The sequence below is a fragment of the Mustela erminea genome, chromosome 11 (genome assembly GCF_009829155.1).
Source record: "Mustela erminea isolate mMusErm1 chromosome 11, mMusErm1.Pri, whole genome shotgun sequence".
Classification (NCBI taxonomy): domain Eukaryota; kingdom Metazoa; phylum Chordata; class Mammalia; order Carnivora; family Mustelidae; genus Mustela; species Mustela erminea.
Genome location: NC_045624.1, coordinates 97,482,961 through 97,501,798, shown reverse-complemented (window position 1 = coordinate 97,501,798; position 18,838 = coordinate 97,482,961). Strand labels below are relative to the sequence as shown.

Below are 18,838 nucleotides of genomic sequence, written 5' to 3'. Positions count from 1 at the left end.
AAGGCTTGTCCAGACCCCACATTGCAGCAGATGGCTTGTGTCTATGATTGTGCCAGAAGCTTCAACAAAGGGCCGTTTTCTGACCTACCCCTCTCATTATGGCTACCCCCACAGGACACCAATGTTCTTGCACAGGGCACAGCATTTAGACAACTCAACATCAACCTGCCAGATACCCCTGGGGGTTTGCTTTCAGGAAATAGCTGAGGGGCAGGGACACATTACAGCCTGAGTGGATTCCAAGATTCAGCTGGCATTCCAGTCTTTCCAGCCATGGAGAACTTACTCACCCTGTGCCATCCTCAGTCACCCCATACTTAAGATGGGAAGCTCTACCTGCCATGTGAAGCTGCTGGGAGAAGCAGGCACACACAGAAGGCTTGGCTGCCTCATAAGTGTTCAGAAACTAAGAGCTAAGAACCATCTGAATATTGTCCTTAGAGCTGTGAGAGCTGGTTCCTTGCCATTGGGTGTTTGGGGGCTCCCTAAATAATCCCTGGGTACCTTCACTATCTGCTGTCCTCTGGGCATCTGGACATTTCCCTTGGCTTCATTCATAGCAAACTTGGTTAGTGGCATAGCAGCTGAATCCCAGCATTGAGAAATCACTCACTCATGCAGCAAATAGTTGCTGAGCGACTCTGTCTGTCTTGACCCCTGTTCCCTTGGAGTGGGAGTCTAGAGTCGTGGCTGGTCTGAAACAGCTCAGCAAAGACCTGTTAGTGCAGATCAGGAGAAGCACTAGAGAAGGAATCAAGTCCCTGAGGGAGAATGACAGGGCCTCATTAGGAATTGGGGGATGGCCTTTCAGGGAGTGCACTTCTCAGTTTGGGTCATGGCGGGCGGAAAGGAGCCAAGGAGAGGGAAGATCATCCCAGCAGGAGGAACAGCATGTTCAAGTCCTCAACAAGGGAGAGCTTGCTTGTTCCAGGTGTGGAGGAGGAGGTTAGGTTGGGACTTGGCAGGTGGCAGAGCTGAGGCTGGTGGGAAGTCTTGGTCCTTCGAGGCCATGCCAAGGTGCTGTACTTTATTACAAATACAAAGCAAAGCGCTGAAGGGACTAGATGAAGAGTAAGCAAGAATGCAGAATCTCTCGGCAGGAAGCGAGGGTGAGCAGTGGGACAGAGCCTGTGGATGTCAGGTCGGGGTGAGGGGATTTTGTCCTAATGAGTGGCATCCTGCTTCTAATGGGGATTCCATCTAAGCCACTCCAGAGCCCTCTGAAACAGCTCTTTCTGAGTCCCAGTTGAAAGGTGAGTCCCTTTGGTAGCAGTGTCCCTCCCTGTCCCTTGTTCCTGGCCTGGGTGGAAAGGAAGGACACGCGGTGCTGTTGCTAGATTATTGAGAATAGTTTGGAAGACCACTTTCCCACCCCATTTGCCTCCATGGTATTTTCCCCCTCATTTCTAACAATCAAATTAGTTTATTCCTGGCCTCTGCTGTTGGGATCGGTGTCTTTCTTCCACTTTGTTCTGGGGTTTTATTGTCCCTGGAAGGATCAATGGAAGGACGTTGTTGGTGCCAGAAGAAGGCCCACCTTTGCCTGGACTTCATCTGTCAAGCACTTGATATGCTTCAACTTTCATTGAATTTCTTTAGAAAACTGTAGATGTATCTTGCAGAAGGGAAATTCTACCCACTAGATAAAACACATTTACAAAAGAAAACCGGTTAATTTCCTTAGTCATGCCAACCCTATTGAAGACTCTCAGGGAGCGTGACCCTGAAGTATAGAGTGACCTGTAGGCCCCACTCTGAAATCCAAGTCTCAGGGTGTGGTTTCTGAGTGGACAGGGTAGACAGGGAATCACAGGGGGAGGGGCCGACTTTGGAAGAGCCATGCCAGGGGCCTGATGGGCACTGTGTCATGTGGTTGGTCACACAGGTGATGCCACTGCCTCTCTGCAGAGGATGGGAGGGGTGAGAGAGAATCCTGCTTCTCTCCATGAGTTCTGAGAGGAGCTCCTAGGTCTGGTCAGAGCTGTGCCTCCATCACTCATGTGTGTACCAGAAGGCTCTAGAATGTTCTTGGAATCTCAGCTGTCACTGTGATGGTGACCCAAGGACCAGGTGATCCTCTTCTTTAAAATACTACTCTCTTCTTAAAGATAGACATGACCTGCCCAGTCTGTGGTCAGATGAACCACCAGGGTAGGATTCAGGGAGTGGAGAGAAGGCTTGTGTGGGCCAGGCACCACACACCCCTTCCTTAGAAGGTGCTAGGACAGGAAGGGCCTTCTCTCCATGCACAAGATCAGATTTTGAAACTCAGTGTGGCCTGATCACTCATGGCCATCAGTGGGATGATGGCCATCCTGCCTGGCCTGCCTGGCCCCCTCCTGTTCAGCCTGTCCAGTTGGAGATGATCTAAGATAGTGGGGATGAGCAGAAAACCCCTGATAAATCCTGGGACTCGGTCTGCCTGCCTGTCTCAGAACTGATAGTGTAGGGACCCATTTTTATTTTTAAATATTCTATTGTATTTTAATTTTTTATTGACATATAGTTGACCCACGATGTTTTAGTAGTTTCATTTTACAACATAGTGATTAGACAATTGTATACATTACTCCAGTGCTCACCCCAGTGTGACTGCCTTCCCTATGCTCTACTTGCCATCCCTCTGACTTATTCATTTTATAACTGGAAGTTTGTACTTCTTACTCCACTTTACCTATTCTGCCCATCCCTTCCCTGCCTCCCCTCTAAACACCACCACTGTGTTCTCTGTGTGTGTGAGTCTGTTTCTGTTTTTCTTTGTTCATTTCTCTTGTTGCTTTAGATGCATATATAAATTAAATCATCTGATACCCTCTAGATCCATCCATTCCATTGAAATTGGCAAGATCTTATTCTTTTTTATGGCTGAGTCATTATACATTCACAGTCATTGTACTTTCCACAGCTTCTTTATTTATTCTTCTATCAGTGGATCCTGGGATTGTTTCTATATCTTGGTTATTGTAGATAATGCTGCAGTAAACATAGGGGTACAAAGATCTTTTCAAATCAGTGCATTCATTTTCTTCGAGTAAGCACCCAGTGGTAGAATTACTAGCTAGCACTATGGCACCTTTTTTTTTTTTTTTTTTAAGTTGGAGGGCAGTGTCTATCTTAGAAAGGAGAGTGACCACATATGAAAAATACCACATAGCATTAGGTGGAAAAAAAACACATAAAAATCATTCCCCAACCCCCAGTCCCTTGGTACTCAATGCTGTATCTCCCACTGAGGTAAGGTTGTGCCACTGTCCCATGGCATAAAGGAAGGAGGGAAGGAAGGAAACCAAAAACAACCTCCATAAGAGGTAGACCCAAGCCTACATAACCACCATGTGTGTGTTCTAAGGAGTCACAGAGCTCTACCCCCTCCGTGACACTGCTCCTTCTCCTTCATATGTAAGAAGACTGTGCTGAAAATGAAGGGCCCCAGCATCATGGCGAAGGCACTGGCTAGGTTAGTAGGGCTAGGCCGAGGGGATGAAGGGCTCATACTATGTGTACTGGACAGGCCTCATGGACACCTGAGTGTGAGAGCATAAGTGTATGCAATCTAGCCAGCTGTAACCCACTTTCAACTGGAATGCCCATACACATCAGGCAATTTGAAATGGACACCATATTTGCCACCTAGGGCCTACTAGATGGCACTAAAAATATTTCTCTTTTTAAGTTTTTGACAGACCTCCATACTGTTTTCCAGAGTGGCTGCACCAGTTTGCATTCCCACCAGTGGTGCACGAAGGTTCCTTTCTCTCCGCATCCTCACCAACATCTGTTTTCTTTTCTTCATGATCTTAACCATTCTAACATGTGCGAGTTGATATCTCATTGTGGTTTTGATCTGCATTTCCCTGATGATGCATGATATTGAGCATCTTCATGTGTCTGTTGGCCCTCTGGATGTCTTCTTTGGAATAAGATGTGTTCAGGTCTTCTGCTGAATTTTTGATGGGATTGTTTGTTTTTTTGGCATTGAGTTGTGTAAATTCTGTATATATTTTGGATATGAGGCCCTTATTGGATTATCATTTGCAAATTTCTGCCTCCATTCTGTAGGTTGCTTTCATTTTTTGACCATTTCTTTTGCTGCAGAAGAGCATTTTATTGTGATGAAGTCCCAATAGTTTATTTTTGTTTTTATTTCCCTTGCCTGAGGAGACATATCCAGAAAAATATTCCTAAGGCTGATGTCCAAGAGATTACTGCCTGTGTTTTCTTTTAGCGGGTTTATGGTTTCAGGTTTCACATTTAGGTCTTTAGTCCATTTTGAGTTTATTTTTGCATACAGTGTAAGAAAGCCTTGTGATACTCCCAAAACAACAATTGTGACATCTTTTATTCAATTAAATGTATTTAGTTTTCTTAAATAACTACAGGCATGAAGCTAGGTAAGTATGCTCCTTTTACAAAACTGTAAAATGAAAACAGATTGTACAAATTACACATTGTACAAATAAAGCACAAAAGTCACATTAACAACGTTGTTAGTTGCTGATACTTACTGTGAACTTGAGTACTAGCCAGTGTCTGTGCTCATAAGCATCATTACACTGGATCATCATGGCAATCCTACAAGGTCATTCCTATTTTCCAGATAAGGAAACTGAGGCACAGGGCTCCATCAGTAGCTGAGAGCACATAATCAGTGAACAGCAGAGCCAGGCTTTGATCCAAGGCTGCCTGACATGTAGCCGTGTGGCCCTCACTCTGAATCACAACCCTCCACTCCTTTTCTGTGGCACTGACACTTGTCTGAGATCACCAACATTCAATCTGACGTATAAAAGGTTAAATCTTTGTAGGTCAGTTTCTTCCTGTGCACATTAATCTTTTGACTTTAAGATAATGACCATCATTTACATCAATGCCTCCTGCACTGTGGTTGCTTGTTTTTTTTTTAAGATTTATTTATTTGAGAGAGAGAGCACAGAGCAGGAGAGGCAGAGGGACAGGGAGAGAGAATCCAAAGCAGACTCTGCACTGAGCGTGGAGCCCAGTGTGGGGCTCAGTATCATGATCCTGGCATCACTACCTGAGCCAAAATCAAGAGTCAGACATTCCACTAACCGAGCCACCCAGGCGCCCCTATGGTGGCTTTTTAATGCAGATAACAAGATCCCATTAATTTGATGGACCTGTTTGATAATGTATATGAACTTGAAACTGAGAAGTACTTAAATCAAATATTTGCCATTGCCTTTTTAACACCACATGTCTAATTAACAAGGCAGGACCTTTTCATCACAATTTTGGGCAACAGAGAACAAGTGTGGTCAGTTCTGGAGCAGTGCAGGAACTCTGGATTTGGACCACCATGGATACCTTCACCCTCACAGTGCAGAGGACATTATTCAGTCTCTGCTGCAGGCGTGGTCCCAACCCCACCCAGCACTGGTATTGAACATTGTGGCAGTGAATACAACGCAGATGACCCCATGCGGGAAGCTCCTAATTTAAACACACACACACACACACACACACACACGATTGCAGGTTAAAAAAAATCTTTCACCCTTTAGGCTGCCAACAACTCCATTTGTAGATCTTTTGGGATTCGTGAACTCTGCTTTGAAGAATAATGTGTTTTAAAGATGAGGTTTCTTGCACAAAAGTTTCACTTAAGAATTCTATAATTATTTTAGAACACTGTTTTTTTAAAAAACTAAACAGGCACACTCAAACACATTGTGACTTGATGAAATTTCCATGCTGCGCAGGTGCACCTTTTTGCTATAAATGAACTTCACACTGCCCTAAGTCTGTTTTAGATTTCTTCCTGGGTCCGATGCCCTCTTTGGGCACACGAGAGTACGTAAAGACAGGAGAGCTGTTCTGAGACCTACTCCCTGCCAGGTCCTGAGCCAGTCACCTTACTTCTGTTACCAGGTTCAGTCTACACGGAAACTCAAGCTCAAGCCTCATGGGCAGAGCCCCGGAGTGTCCGTGAGCCCCACGCTATGCCTTCAGTGCCTCAGTGGGGAAAGCCGTGGCTTACGCAGCTAGAAGCTCCTAGCCGGCTGAGTACCCAAGCTGGCGGCTCTGAAACCAGCACCATCAGAGTCATAAAATGTGATTATTTCTGCTAGAAGGCAGGGCAGAAGCACTGCAGAAGCCCCTGAATGGCCATCTGTCATCCTCACGGTGTACTGACTGGAGTCCCAGCCAAGTGAGTGGGGGCTGCCGGGACCCTGCGACCCTGGGAAGGCTCACCTCCTCGCCCCTCCCACTGGCACCATCTGCTCCACTTGGAGCACTCGTCCCCATCTCTGCCAGCATGGGCCACGGAAACCACAGGGCAAAATGGACACTATCCACCCCAGGACTCTAGTCGAGGTTGCTGGGTGGACAGGCAACGTCCTGTCATCCTGCCGTACCTGCCGGGCCCTGGCGCACCCGTCTGAGCACCTCACTTTCACCTTCCGGGGCTCTGCACGGGAAGAGCTGGCCCTCTCAGCAGGCTCCTTCCTCTCTAGCTTCTCATACCAGACCCACACCATCTTCCCCCAGCTGGAGCACACACTGTTCTAGAACGAGCTCTCATTCCCCTCCATCCTGCTAATGTAGAGCTTTCTGCCTCTTTCTAACCTAGTCCCTCTCCTGTTGCTCCTGCGATCCCGCGCTTCTCCTTTGGATCTGACGGTCCGCAGCTTTGACTTGCTATGGCTTCTGAGCTTGCCTTCCAGAGCTGTCGGAATGGGTGTATGTGCGCGCATGCGCGCTCCTCCGTGAGCACATGCACGCTTCTCCGTGCACTCATGCACACTTCTCCGTGAGCACATGCACGCTTCTCTGTGAGCACATGCACGCTTCTCCGTGGGCACATGCTCCCCGGGAGCAGGCACGGCTGTGCTCAGAGCCATTTGGGAACAGGCACAAGGGCCTCGGCAATCCAGTCCACGCTCAGCCCCCTGCCTCCCTCTCATGTCCTTGCTGGGCGCAGCCTCATGCCACCCTTGAGCTTGCCACCTCCGACCGACTTCTGTTATCACGGCTGGCAGGTGACTTCCTGAACCAGCCTAAGTCCGGAGTCCTTTATCATACCTGAGTGGCACGGCCTGTCCTTCGTCCTTTCTGTCCTTACCTGTGCCGTCGCCGGGTCGCATCGGCCTGCCCTGGAGACGGTGAGCTTGTGGAGGGCGACTTAGATCTGGTACCGTCGGTCTTGGAATGGTCCTGACGTGATGGGGTCGACCACGTTGGTTCCCTGCAGGACGATTTTCTCAGACACACTTGGTACTGGCTCCCAGGACACGTTTATGGTTTGGGGTTTTTTGGTTTTTTGCGTTTTTGTTTTACTTTATTTATTTATATGAGAGAGAGCGCACATGAGCAGAGGGAGGGGGAGAAGCAGGCTCCCCGCTGAGCAGGAACCCCCCCCACCCCCGATGCGGGGCTCGAGCCCTGGACCCTGGGATCCTGACCTGAGCCGAAGGCAGAGGCTTAGCCCACTGAGCCACCCAGGCGGCCCCGTGGGACAAGTTACATAAGCGTGCAAAAATAATGTTCCAGGGCATCATTAGGAAAGTCCTGTTGGAAACGTACCCCTTTCTCTGATGTTTCCTTTCAACCACTACTGCACCCAGGAATCTCCGACCGTGACAAATGCGGAGTCAGGTTCGGGAAGCCTGGAGTGAGGCCCGGAGCCTGCACTGACTCCTCTAGGGCTCCCTACCCGCTTCCAGGTTGCTCCCTCCGTGGGAGGAGGTGGAGGCCTTGTCCAGCTGCCAGCAGGAGAGACCAGGCTGACAGGGGCGGCGAAGTGACCCTGAGAACCAAGGTGGCTGGTTTCTAACTCAGAATCTTTTAGAAGGAAGCAAACTTCCTGCTCTGGAAGAATCTTGGGGAGAGAGTGGTAACTCCCTTCTGCCCGCGGCGAAAACAGACCCAGTTAGCCAGAGCTTTTGCTTCTCGGTGGATCCAAAGAGGGTGGAATGGGGTGTGCCAGCTTTCTCTTTGAAATTCCTTTTAGGCAGATACTATTCGTCCTGCTTCCTGCCAGGGCAGCCGGATGGTAAATGGGCATCAATCATGCAGGCTTGGCAGGTGGGTGAGCCGGCATCAGCATGACCACTGACTTCAGTGTCCGCTGGTTGTGGACACTGAGAAACTGTTTGAGGCACGAGGGGGAAAAAAACCCACACATAAAGCAGAGAGCCCTTTGGACTTTGCTCCAGGGACGTTAGAGTAGAGAGCTGTGGGGACTTTCCCTTTGCAGGCTCCAGGCCCTGCCTGCCCCGGGCTCCCCCAGCCTGGCCGGGCTCCTGTGGAGTTGGGTTTTATTGCAGCTGCCTGGATTCCTGCCCTGGAATTTGCACTCACTGGGCCCAGGTGGTGCCAGACGAGCAGCCCACGGCCTCCTGGATGGCCTCGCGTTGAGGGAGCAGATCTCAGTGTTCTGTTGCTTGTGGACGAGCTCTGGGAAGAAAAGGTCGGCTAGCAGCGTCCCAGCTGATGCGGGCGCTAGCAAGCACGGCCCTGAAATTTAGACAGGAAGTATGGGTTGGTTTGAAGCGAAAACCGTCCAGTGTTCTGACTGATGACCTTTGAGATCCCATAGATGTTTTTGTATATATTATGTTGTTTTATAGTTTCTGCTGGGGCACACCCAGTCTCGTACCTGGAGGGAGCACAGGGTGGCAGGGAGGGTGATGCTGCTTGCTCAGTGACTCAGTCTCTGAGGTATGTGGGACCAGCCCTGCTTGTCCCTGACAGTGAGGAGAACGAAGGCAGGGTCGCCAGCTGGGTCACCGGCCTGGGGCGTGCCCAGGAGGGGCCTTGCTTTTTTACTGCCCACGTGCCCCATAGGGTCGGATAGGTCCCAACTCGATGGCACCTGCACAGACCTTCCCAAAGGGAGTCACAGGCTTGGCAGTGTGGTGATGTTTGAGGACGAGTGAAGCTGATTGGGTCCGTGGGAACAGCGCAGTCCTTCACAGGTGGAGGGAGCCTGTGGCACTGTGACCGTGTTATGTGGAGACAGTGCTCACTTTCAGAGGAGCTTGGTGTGTCTGTCCACCTGGGCAGCTTCTGCTCTCGAACTGACACATAGTTACATCCTTGAAAAGACAAGCCGGAATTCAGGTATTGTGGGTGCTCCTTGGGTGGAGGAGGATTCCAGAGGGAGGCAGAGGAGGCCCCATCACTGTCCCCTCATGCACAGTGAAGCTTAGTCTGGCAACCTGCGTCCACCCTCTGGACCTGCTCCCAAAGGGGTCCCTCCCCTGGGAGTCCAGCCTCACCCACCCCCTTTGCTCTAAGGGGCCCTCAGCCTCCCTCCACCCTTGGCAGGTGGTACATCCACCTTCTCTTCCCCCAGTGTGCTCAGCAAGAAATTCTTTCCATGCTGGGGAGCTGGGCTGGGGGGTCCCTAGGAAGGAGCCCACTGAGGGACAGAAGACAGCCCTGGCAGTAAGTCTGCCTTACATTCTACAACTACCAGGATGAACATCTAATTTTATTAGGTTGAAATTATTGTGATTCAGTTGTGATGAACTACACATAAGATGGAATTGACTGTGCTAACCATTTCTCAGTGTGTGGTCGGTAGCATTCCGAACATTCACGCTGCCGTGCAGCCGATCGCCCATACTCTTCATCTTGCAAAACTGAAACTCTGGTCAACCAAAACTGTTAAATTGTTACACAAAACCTCTCCATCCAGCCCTCCCCCAGCCCCTGGTCCTCTCCCTTCGACGGTTGGTCTCTCTGAGTCTGATGGCTGTAGGAACCTCAAATAAGGGGAATCACACAGTATTTGTCTTTTTGTCCTGGCTTATTCACTTAGTATAATGTCCTTGGGTTTCTCTGTGTTGTAGCATGCTTCAGAATTTGTTTCCCTTTTAAGGCTGGAGAATATTCCAGAATGCTTTGCTTATTCATTGGTAATGGGTGCTTAGGTGGCTTCCACATTTTGACTATTGTGAGTGATGCTGCCATGAACCTGGGGGGACCTTTTCAAGTTTCTGCTTTCATTTCTTTTGGGTATATACAGAGCTACGTTCTTCTATTGTGCTTGGCTTGGTTGCAGTGACCGATACTGCATTTTTTATCACTGTTAGGTGTGTGGCAACCCTGCTTCGAGAAGGTCTACCGGTGCCATTTTTTCTGACCCCATCTGCTCACTTTGTGTCTCTGTGTCACATCTTGGCAATTCTCACATTATTTTAAACTTTCTCATTATGATTATATTTGTCTGGGTGATCTATGATCAGCCATCTTCAATGTTGCCATTGTTGTTTTGGGGCGCCACAAACCATGACCATCGAAGACGGTGACCTTCACTGATCAGTGTTGTGTGTGTTCTGACTGCTTCACAGACCACTGTTCCTCTTCTGTCTCCCTGTCCTCGGGTGTCCCTATTTCCTGAGACAAAACAGTGTTGAAACGAGCTCAGTCAATAACCCTGCAATGGCTTCTACGTGTTCAAGTGAAGGAAGAGCCGCACGTCTCTCAGTTTTCATCAAAAGCTAGAAATGATTAAGCTCGGTGAGGAAGGCATGTTGAAAGCCAAGATAGGCCGAAAGCAAGATCTCTTGTGACAACTGGTGAGCCAAGTTGTGAACACAGAGAAACAGTTCTTGCAGGAAATTGGAAGCGCTCTTCCAGCAAACACACAGAGATAAGAAAGGAAAACAGCCTTATTGCTGATACGGAGCAAGTTTTAAAGGTCTGGACTGAAGATCAAAGCAGCCACAACATTCCCTTAAGCCAAAGCCCCATCCAGAGCAAGGCCCTGACTCTTCAGTTCTATGAAGGCTGAGAGGGAGGCTGCCGATGAAAAGTCTGAGGTTAGCAGAGGTTAGTTCATGAAGTTCAAGGAAAGAAACATCTCCAGGCGGAGCAGTGGGGCTGATGGAGAAGCCGCAGCAAGTCAGCAGCCGATCTGGTTGAGGGAATTAAGCAAGGTACTAAACAGATTTCCAGTGTGGACACAACAACCGTCTGTTGGAGACTGATGCCATCTAGGACTTCACAGCTAGAGAGAAATCAGTGACTGGCTTCTAAGGAAAGGTTGATTCTCTCATTAGGGGCTAATACAGCTGGTGACTGGAAGTTGAAGCTTATCCTCAGTGACCATTCTGAAAATCTTAAGGCCCTTAAAATTTGTGCTGAATCCAGTCTTCCTGCATTCCGTAAATAAGGCCATAAAGCCCGAATGATGGCACATCTGTTTACAGCACGTTTTACTAAATCTTTTAACCCTGCTGCTGAGACCTACTGCAGAAAAAAGGGTTCCTTTCAAAATATGACTGCTCATTGACAGTGTACCCAGTTTCCCAAGGGCTCTGATGGAAATGGACAGTGAGATAAATGCTGTTTTCATGGCTGCCACAACACGTCCGTTCCATATCCCATGGATCAAGCAGTAATTTTGTCTTTCAAGTCTTATTATTTGAGAAATACATTTCTTAAGGCTGTAGCTGCCTTAGATGGATATTCCTCTGGTGCATGTGGGCAAAGTCAATTAAAAAAACTTCTGGAAAGGATTCAGCACTCTAGATGCCATTAGGAACATTTGTGATTCATGGGAAGAGATCAAAATATCACCATGAGCAGTAGTTTGGAGGAAGTGGATTCCAACCATCATGGATGACTTTGAAAGGTTTAGGATTTGTTGGAGAAAGTACCTGAAGATGTGGTAGAAAGAGCGAGAGAACTGGAACTGGATGTGGAGCCTGAAGATGGAACTAAATTGCTAGGCTCAGGATCAAATGTGAACAGAGGAGGAGTTGCTTCTTATGGACATGCAAAAACTGTGGTTTTGTGAGATGGAATCCACTCTTGGTGGAGATCCTGTGACGACCGTTGAAGGGACAACAACATATTTAGGATATTGCAGGAACTTGTCTGATAAAGCAGCGGTAGTGGAGTTTGAGAGGACGGACTCCAACTTCGGAAGAAGTTCTGTGGGTAGATACCAAACAGTGTCCCATGCTACAGAGAAGGCATTCGCGAAAGCAAGAGCAATTGACATGGCAAAGTTCACTGTTGTCTTAGCTTAAGAAATGGCCATGGCCACACCATCCTTCAGCCACCACCACCTTGGTCAGTCAGCAGCCGTCAGCATCGAGGCAGACCCTCCACCAGCAAAAAGATACAACTTCCTGATAGCTCAGATGATGGGTAGCATTGTTTAGCAAAAAAAAAAAAAAAGTATTTTTATTTTTGTAAAGACTTTATTTAGAGAGAGAGAGAGAATACAAGCAGCGGAGGGGCAGGGAGAGAGGGAGAGAGACTCTCAAGCAGATTCCCTGCTGAGCAGGGAGCCTGACATGGGGCTCAATCTCAGGACCCTGAGATCATGCCCTGAGCCAAAATTAAGAGTTGGATGCTTAACCAACTGAGCTACCCAGGTGCCCCAGTATAGTGTTTTTAAATTAAGGTGTGCACATTGTATTTTTAGACGTAATGCTGTTGCCCACAAACACTGCAGTACAGTATAAACAGTACTTTTACATGTACTGGACACCAAAGAATTCATCCGACTGGTCTTAACCATGGTAGCTGCTGTTTTGCGCGCTCTGGAACCAAACCCATACCACCGCCAAGGTGTTCCTGGACCCAGAAGAGAAATTATAGGGGATCTGATTTTATTTTTTTGAGGCACCTCCGTACTGTTTTCCGCTGTGGTTGCACTCCTTTGCGTTTCCACCAGCAGAGTACAAGGGTCCCAATTTCTCCACATCCTTGCCAACATTTCTTTTTCCTTCTTTCTTTCTTTCTTTTTTTTTGGGGGGGGGGGTATTGGCCATCCTAATCCTAATTATAATATAAAAGCAGTAGTTTGGGTTTCCTATTTTTCTGTGATAAGTGTCCTGTAGTCCAGCCCCCAATGACCCCAAAGGAACTGAGATCCAGAAAGAAGAAACCCATGCACAGTGTCTCAGATCCTCATGGCTTACCTGGGACACCCAGGATGATGTCTGAGACTGGAACCTACTAGCCAGCCAACACTCCAAGAAGGCCAAGATCAGGCCAAATGGCGACCACTGTGCCTTGGCTCAGTCCTCCACCCCCTCCCTGCTGCAGACACGGCACCTGCAGACTTGTTGGTGGCTGCAGGGCTTGTTGGTGGCTGGCTCCAAGCGGGGACCTCCATAGCATTCAGAGAGGTGTCCTCAGTCGAGGCCCAGGCTCCTCTCCCCTGCCCGCCCTTGCCTCTGCTTGGAAATGTCAGTGTCATCTCAGACCCAGGTCACTGAAAGCCACCTGGTCGTTGCCTCCCACAGTGTGTCCTCTGTTGGGCTGCTTTGACCCTTGCCCTGGAGCCAGAGACTTGGAACCCTAATATCATGGGGTCCTCCTCCTGCTCTTGTGGACGCATCCATCTTCCCCCCATGGTCACTCTGCCCATGCACCCCCCCCCCCACACACACACACAGGCTAACCCTCTCATTCAGGCTGCTTGTCTCCAGAACTGTTCATGCTCACTGCTCTGGCTGCTGCTCTGGCTGCTGCCGCCAGCGCACCACCCCCCCACGCCTTCCAGCAGTTTCTCCCACACTGGCTCTCACAGGTGATCTGGGATCCCCACTGGCTATGGGTTAGTTAGGTCCTTGGCCCGCTTCCCAACCGGACCCTCTTTCAAGCAGTGGCCAAGCCTTTCCCTTGAACAAAACAGACACAAAACCACCTTCTGCTTCCCTCCCCTTTCTCAGTGACATTGAAAAAGATGATCCCCAAATAGTTGTGGGACGCTCTCATTCGGAACCACCCACTCACGGGTCCCCCAACCAGCAAAATGAGAGCAGTAGATCCTCTCCCTTAGGTTATAAAGATTCACGTGAGAAAAAGTGGTTTAGAGAAACTGCAGCACTCCGGCACCCTGAGCGGATGTAGCCCATAATGCTGTCTTCCCCTAGGGTGGACATGACCCATTAGCCATTCCCCCCCACCTTAATACCTATAGATATGAAGGGCAGCACACTCAATGTGGAGAATATAGACAGTCTTAATACAGCATCTGCTGCTGGGGCACCTGGGGGCTCTGTCATTTAAGCGTCTGATTTCAGTTCAGGTTATGGACAGGGTCCTGGGATTGAGTCCTGCTTCGGACTCCCTGCTCAGCGGGAGTCTGCCTCTCCATCTCCTGCTGCCCCCCCCCCCCCCCCACCGCTCATTCTCTCTCTCTCTCAAATAATTAAATGAAATCTTTAAAAAATTAAAGCATCTGCTGCCTTCCAGAGATGTTAAATGAAGTTGAAGACATGGGGCACCGGGATTGCCAGATGGGGAGGTCGACGGCAGTGGGGTCGGGTGTGTGTGTCCGGTGTCTTGGGCTGGCGTGGAGCGGCTTTCTCCCCCCGAGGTCTCTGTGCTTATGGACCCACACTGCTTCTGAAGTGGGGCCTTGACTCCATCCACACCCCAGGCACCATTTCTGGTGTGGATGGAAATTTCTCACGTGCACTCTTCAAAATAATTATTCTGTGAAAAATAAAAATGCAATGTCACGAATTTATCAACATATATTTATAATCTGTCAGTTGCTTTCATCAAATGATAAAGAAATTGCAATGGAAATGCTGTGCGATTTTGCTGCTAAGGAGGCTCTGTTCTGGAGAAATGTTGCGATCCGATAGCATAACCAGCTCTCCGGTGATGCATGTTCCATGGGTCTGTTCTGGGTCTAGGATGCTTGGTAAGCCTCCCATGTGCTTTCTGAGTGCAGCCAGGAGGGGGCACTGGTCTCAGCCTTGTGTCCTTGGGCCCAGAGCATCTAGAGGCTTCTCAGAAGTGCTTTTGAGCTGTGTTTTCAAGAGAGCAAAGCGTACCAGGCAGGGTGTACGATGTGGGAGAGGCAAGAGGGTGTGATTGTGGGTTTTCCAGGAACGGGGAACGTTAGACCGATTGCCAGGCGAGTGGGGGAGGAGCAAGGGCGGGTTCATGATGGAGGGTCGAGGGAGTCCCCTGAATTTCAGGCTGTGCCATTGCTTTGGGTATTAACCGCAGCCCTGCAGGGGACAGGTGTGATGGCATTGAGTCACAGACTCCAAAATGAGGCACACACCCAGTTTTTGCTATGAAGGAATTCGGGGCCTTACTGGATCTTACCGGAGCCAGAAATTCATGTCATTTTTTGACATGTTCCAGTTTTTTCAGCGTTGGCTAGATTCAGCGTGCATGCACAGGCAGGCCCGCACGTGAGCACACATGCACAGGCTTGCATAAACACACGTGTGTGCTTGCACACGCACGGGCCTGCACATGCACAGACACGCCTGTTCACATACACATGTGTGCACCTGTGCACAACACACCTGTGCAGGGATGCACACACGTGCACACGTGTACACACACGCACGTAACACTGTGCTGAACAGAAAGCTTCGCTGGACATCCCGGCAGCCTGCGGGGTTGTAGGTCCTGTGTGGGGGTGGGGTCAGGGTGCACCGCGCAGAGTCTGGTGTGAGAAGATGCATGGCCCCCGTGGTCGGAGCTCATCTCCTGCATGTGGAATGAGGGCATCCTGGGAGGCAGCAGGATCCACTGGCTGAGGCTGGACGGTAGGAGGATGCTGCATGTGTGCAGCTGTCCGTGATCAAAGCTGTGCTGGGAGCTGGGGAGATTGTTCATGTGAGGAATGCTGGGGGTGCTGGTGATTCCTTCTTCCTCTCTCCCTACCTCCGCTCCTGTGGTGGGGCTGGCTGATAGAATAAATGCGTCAGGAGCTGCTTCCTGCTCGACTCAGGAGTTCAAGCCAGCTTTATTAGTATCCAGAAATAAACAGAGAGCATCCTGAGCAAATGTATTCATTTCCCCAACATGTTAAAAAATAAACACTTCTTTTCCCACAACAAAAGCACCTTTGGGAGGTAATGTGAACAGCAGGTGGGCTTCTGGGAGTCTGAGCATCTAGCCCTAGACCCAGGGTTGATTAGTGAAGGACTCTGTAACCTACTTCTCCGTGTCCCGACTTCCCCATCCGTAGAATGGGTGGCATCCGTTCTTCATAACAGGCTGGAGAATGCAGCACTGAAAAACATTTGGGTTTATTGCTAGCTTTGCTGTTTTCTAGTCTTATCAAGATGTGTCCATGCTCCTCTCCTATGAAGCAGGAATAACCGTAGTACCTCCTCAGAGTGTCATTGGGAGGGTCAATGAATTAGTGACATACAGCCCCCCCCCCCCCCCGCAATATGCCGACTACTTCGCTTTCATTTCTGCAAGTTAAAAATGAAGGAAGTATGTAAGGAATAAGAGGAAGGCACAAATGATAACGATTATGACACCAATATAAGGTGTTCACCAAGAAAAAAAGGGAATTAATCTAGGTCTACATATCCCAGTAGAGGGGGAGACTGGAATGTCAATCTGATCTGAGTCTTTACATTAACCAGTGACATGAATGGCAGGAGCTCGTGGCCTGCTCTGAATCCCATTTGCATCCCCCCCCTCAATTTTAAGTGACCTCTTTCATTTTACAAGTAATGCATTTATAGGTGATATTATAGAAAAGTTAGGAAGTGCATAGAAGTGAAAATAGCAAAATATGATATGACACATATCCTGGAGATTCTTGTGTGCATCTTTCTAGACTATGATCTATGACTACAATTCATAATTCTCTTAGAAATGGAATTTTCTAAAATAGTATTTGTTTTCTAAAAAAAAAAAATTTGAATCAAGTACTTCGGTACATCAAATCCTATACTTTTAAAGTGTATTTAACTAGTACCAGCATAACATTGTTTTGAAGTACCATAGTTTGTTGAAACGGTCTCTTACTGACATGCAGTTCGATTATTTTATGTTTGTTTGCCATTGTAAATTATGCGGTACTGAGCACCTTTGAACTTCCCACGGGGAAATAATTGGGGGGTTATTTCTTTGCGACCAGTTTCTAGAAATGGATTTACCGTGCCTGATACCTTGGGCCAGAGTGCCCCCCAAGAAGATTGCTCTGCAGGAGAGTTTAAGCTCGTTAGCTCTTTGTGGCAGGAGGTGGGAGGGCGAAGTGGGCAGGAGCGGCCCCTGGGAGTCAGGCACGTCCACTCTCCATCGCTGCTCTAACACCAATAACCATGGGCCTTCAGGGGAGCTACAGATCTCTTGGACGTGCAATTTTCTCAGCTGCCAAATCGTTTGAATGAGGTGAACGTCCTAAGGTTATTATTAGCAGAGGCCCTGGCGCTGAATAAATACTAGCTATTATAAAATACCTGCGGTCTCTGTAAGATGAGGCCCTTACGCACACATAAGCATCTCTGTATGTGCATGTATATACACATACGTGAAGACAGAGACATACTTGTATATAAAATAAAATACCTGTATCAAGTAAGGTCTTTTGCCTCCCTGAATGATCTGGAGGAGACCAAATGGGTGACTAGTGGGTGACTGGTTCCCAGGTGTTTACAAATCTCCTGCAAAGTGAACTGAGAACCCAAAGCATAGCCGGGAATAAGGTGACAATCCCATGGCTCATGTCCCTCGCTGCCCAGCCGCCGTCTACGTGCAGGGGGGCCCAGGGGAAGGTGCTGGTTGGATGGGCTTTCTGGGTAATTTAGTGCACCCTGATGCTGTCCTAACAACCCCAGCATCGTGGGTCTGTGGATTCCAGGTCTGCAGCTGGTCATGGTCCTGGACCCAGAACTGAGACAGGGATCCAAGCTGAGTGGGGCAGACCACTGGGGGAGTCCACGTTAACTTGGTGTGATTTTTTTTTTTTTTAAACCCACTCAGTGGCTCAGAAAGGGCTGGTCCACACAAACTCTGCTACACCATCCCACTCCTCGATCTGTACAGATTGTGACGTGCCACTGCCTGGTGGGAATCCTTTTCTCGACCGATCCTTTCCTTTCCGGCATGCTTCACCTCTTCTTAGTTGTCCCCTTTCTGTTAGTGTTGAAGAGTGTGCCAATGCATCAATTTTAAAAGGGTTATATACCTCAGAAGGCTGTTCTGAGGGGGGAGAAATAGTTAAAATGGCTTGTCATGAGGGAAAGTCCTAGAAAGCTGCTGGACGCTCAAGGGTGATGGTGTTAAGGTCGTAGTTGGAAGCTTTTGTCTCATTCAGTCCTTCTGTGCTGTCACTGTTGAAGGAGGAAGATGAAGGCCCGCGCCCCCCCTCCTCCTGGAAAGCCTGCCACGGCAAATGTGCAAAGCGATCAGAAGCCTCCCCGGGACGTGTCTCCCGGCCCCGCGCAGAACCTGCTGCACATGAAGGAGAACTTGAGGAACAGCACGGTGGCTGTCACCGTGGTTCTGCCCAGCGGGCTGGAGAAGAAGAGTGTGGTCAGTGGCAGGTAAGGGTCCAGGCACCTTGCAGAGGGCTCACTGCTGTCCGGCCTCAGGTCCAGGGAGAACTGAACAGTGGGTCGTGTGGGGTTGTGTTCACTCCCCTGTCAGGCAGACCTGGGACCCGGGACACGGAGCTGGGTCCAGGTGACCATCCAGAGTGGCTCACCTGGATGACGTTGGCTAAGCCGCCCCTCCTCGACTCACCATCATCCTGAGGGTGCAAGGACTGCACAGCTCAGTCCTGCTGGAGGGCGAGCTGGGGGGAAGCAGCAGGGGTCACAGGTCCATACGCTTCTCCAAGTAGGTGGCCAGTCCCCGGGGTCTGCACCAGCCTCCTTGGCATGGAAGTGATGCAGCTGGGGAAGCCTCCCGATTCGACCCTGCCCCATCCGCTGACAGGCTGGCCCACAGAGGTGTAGACGCAGTCAGCGGTCAGTTTTCCAAATGGAGCCTCCACAGCATGTCTGCACTGACGGCTGAGCTCCAGCCCAACCAGTTTCCAGCCCTGAGATGCCCACTGGATTCCTTTCTCACACCTGACACACCTGGGAACGTGCCTGAGGTCAAGGTCACATACCCCTTCCTCTTCCCA

General features: G+C 49.3%; 1 protein-coding gene across 2 annotated transcripts in view; it reads left to right on the top strand.

The window, feature by feature from the left end:
* Positions 1–18,838, top strand: part of COBL (cordon-bleu WH2 repeat protein) — a 255,236-nt gene that overhangs the window by 80,362 nt on the left and 156,036 nt on the right. For both annotated transcript variants that reach the window (XM_032304816.1, XM_032304817.1), the window contains exon 2: positions 18,048–18,251. In XM_032304816.1, coding sequence (XP_032160707.1) covers positions 18,048–18,251 — 204 coding nt within the window. The remainder of the gene's footprint in view (positions 1–18,047; positions 18,252–18,838) is intronic.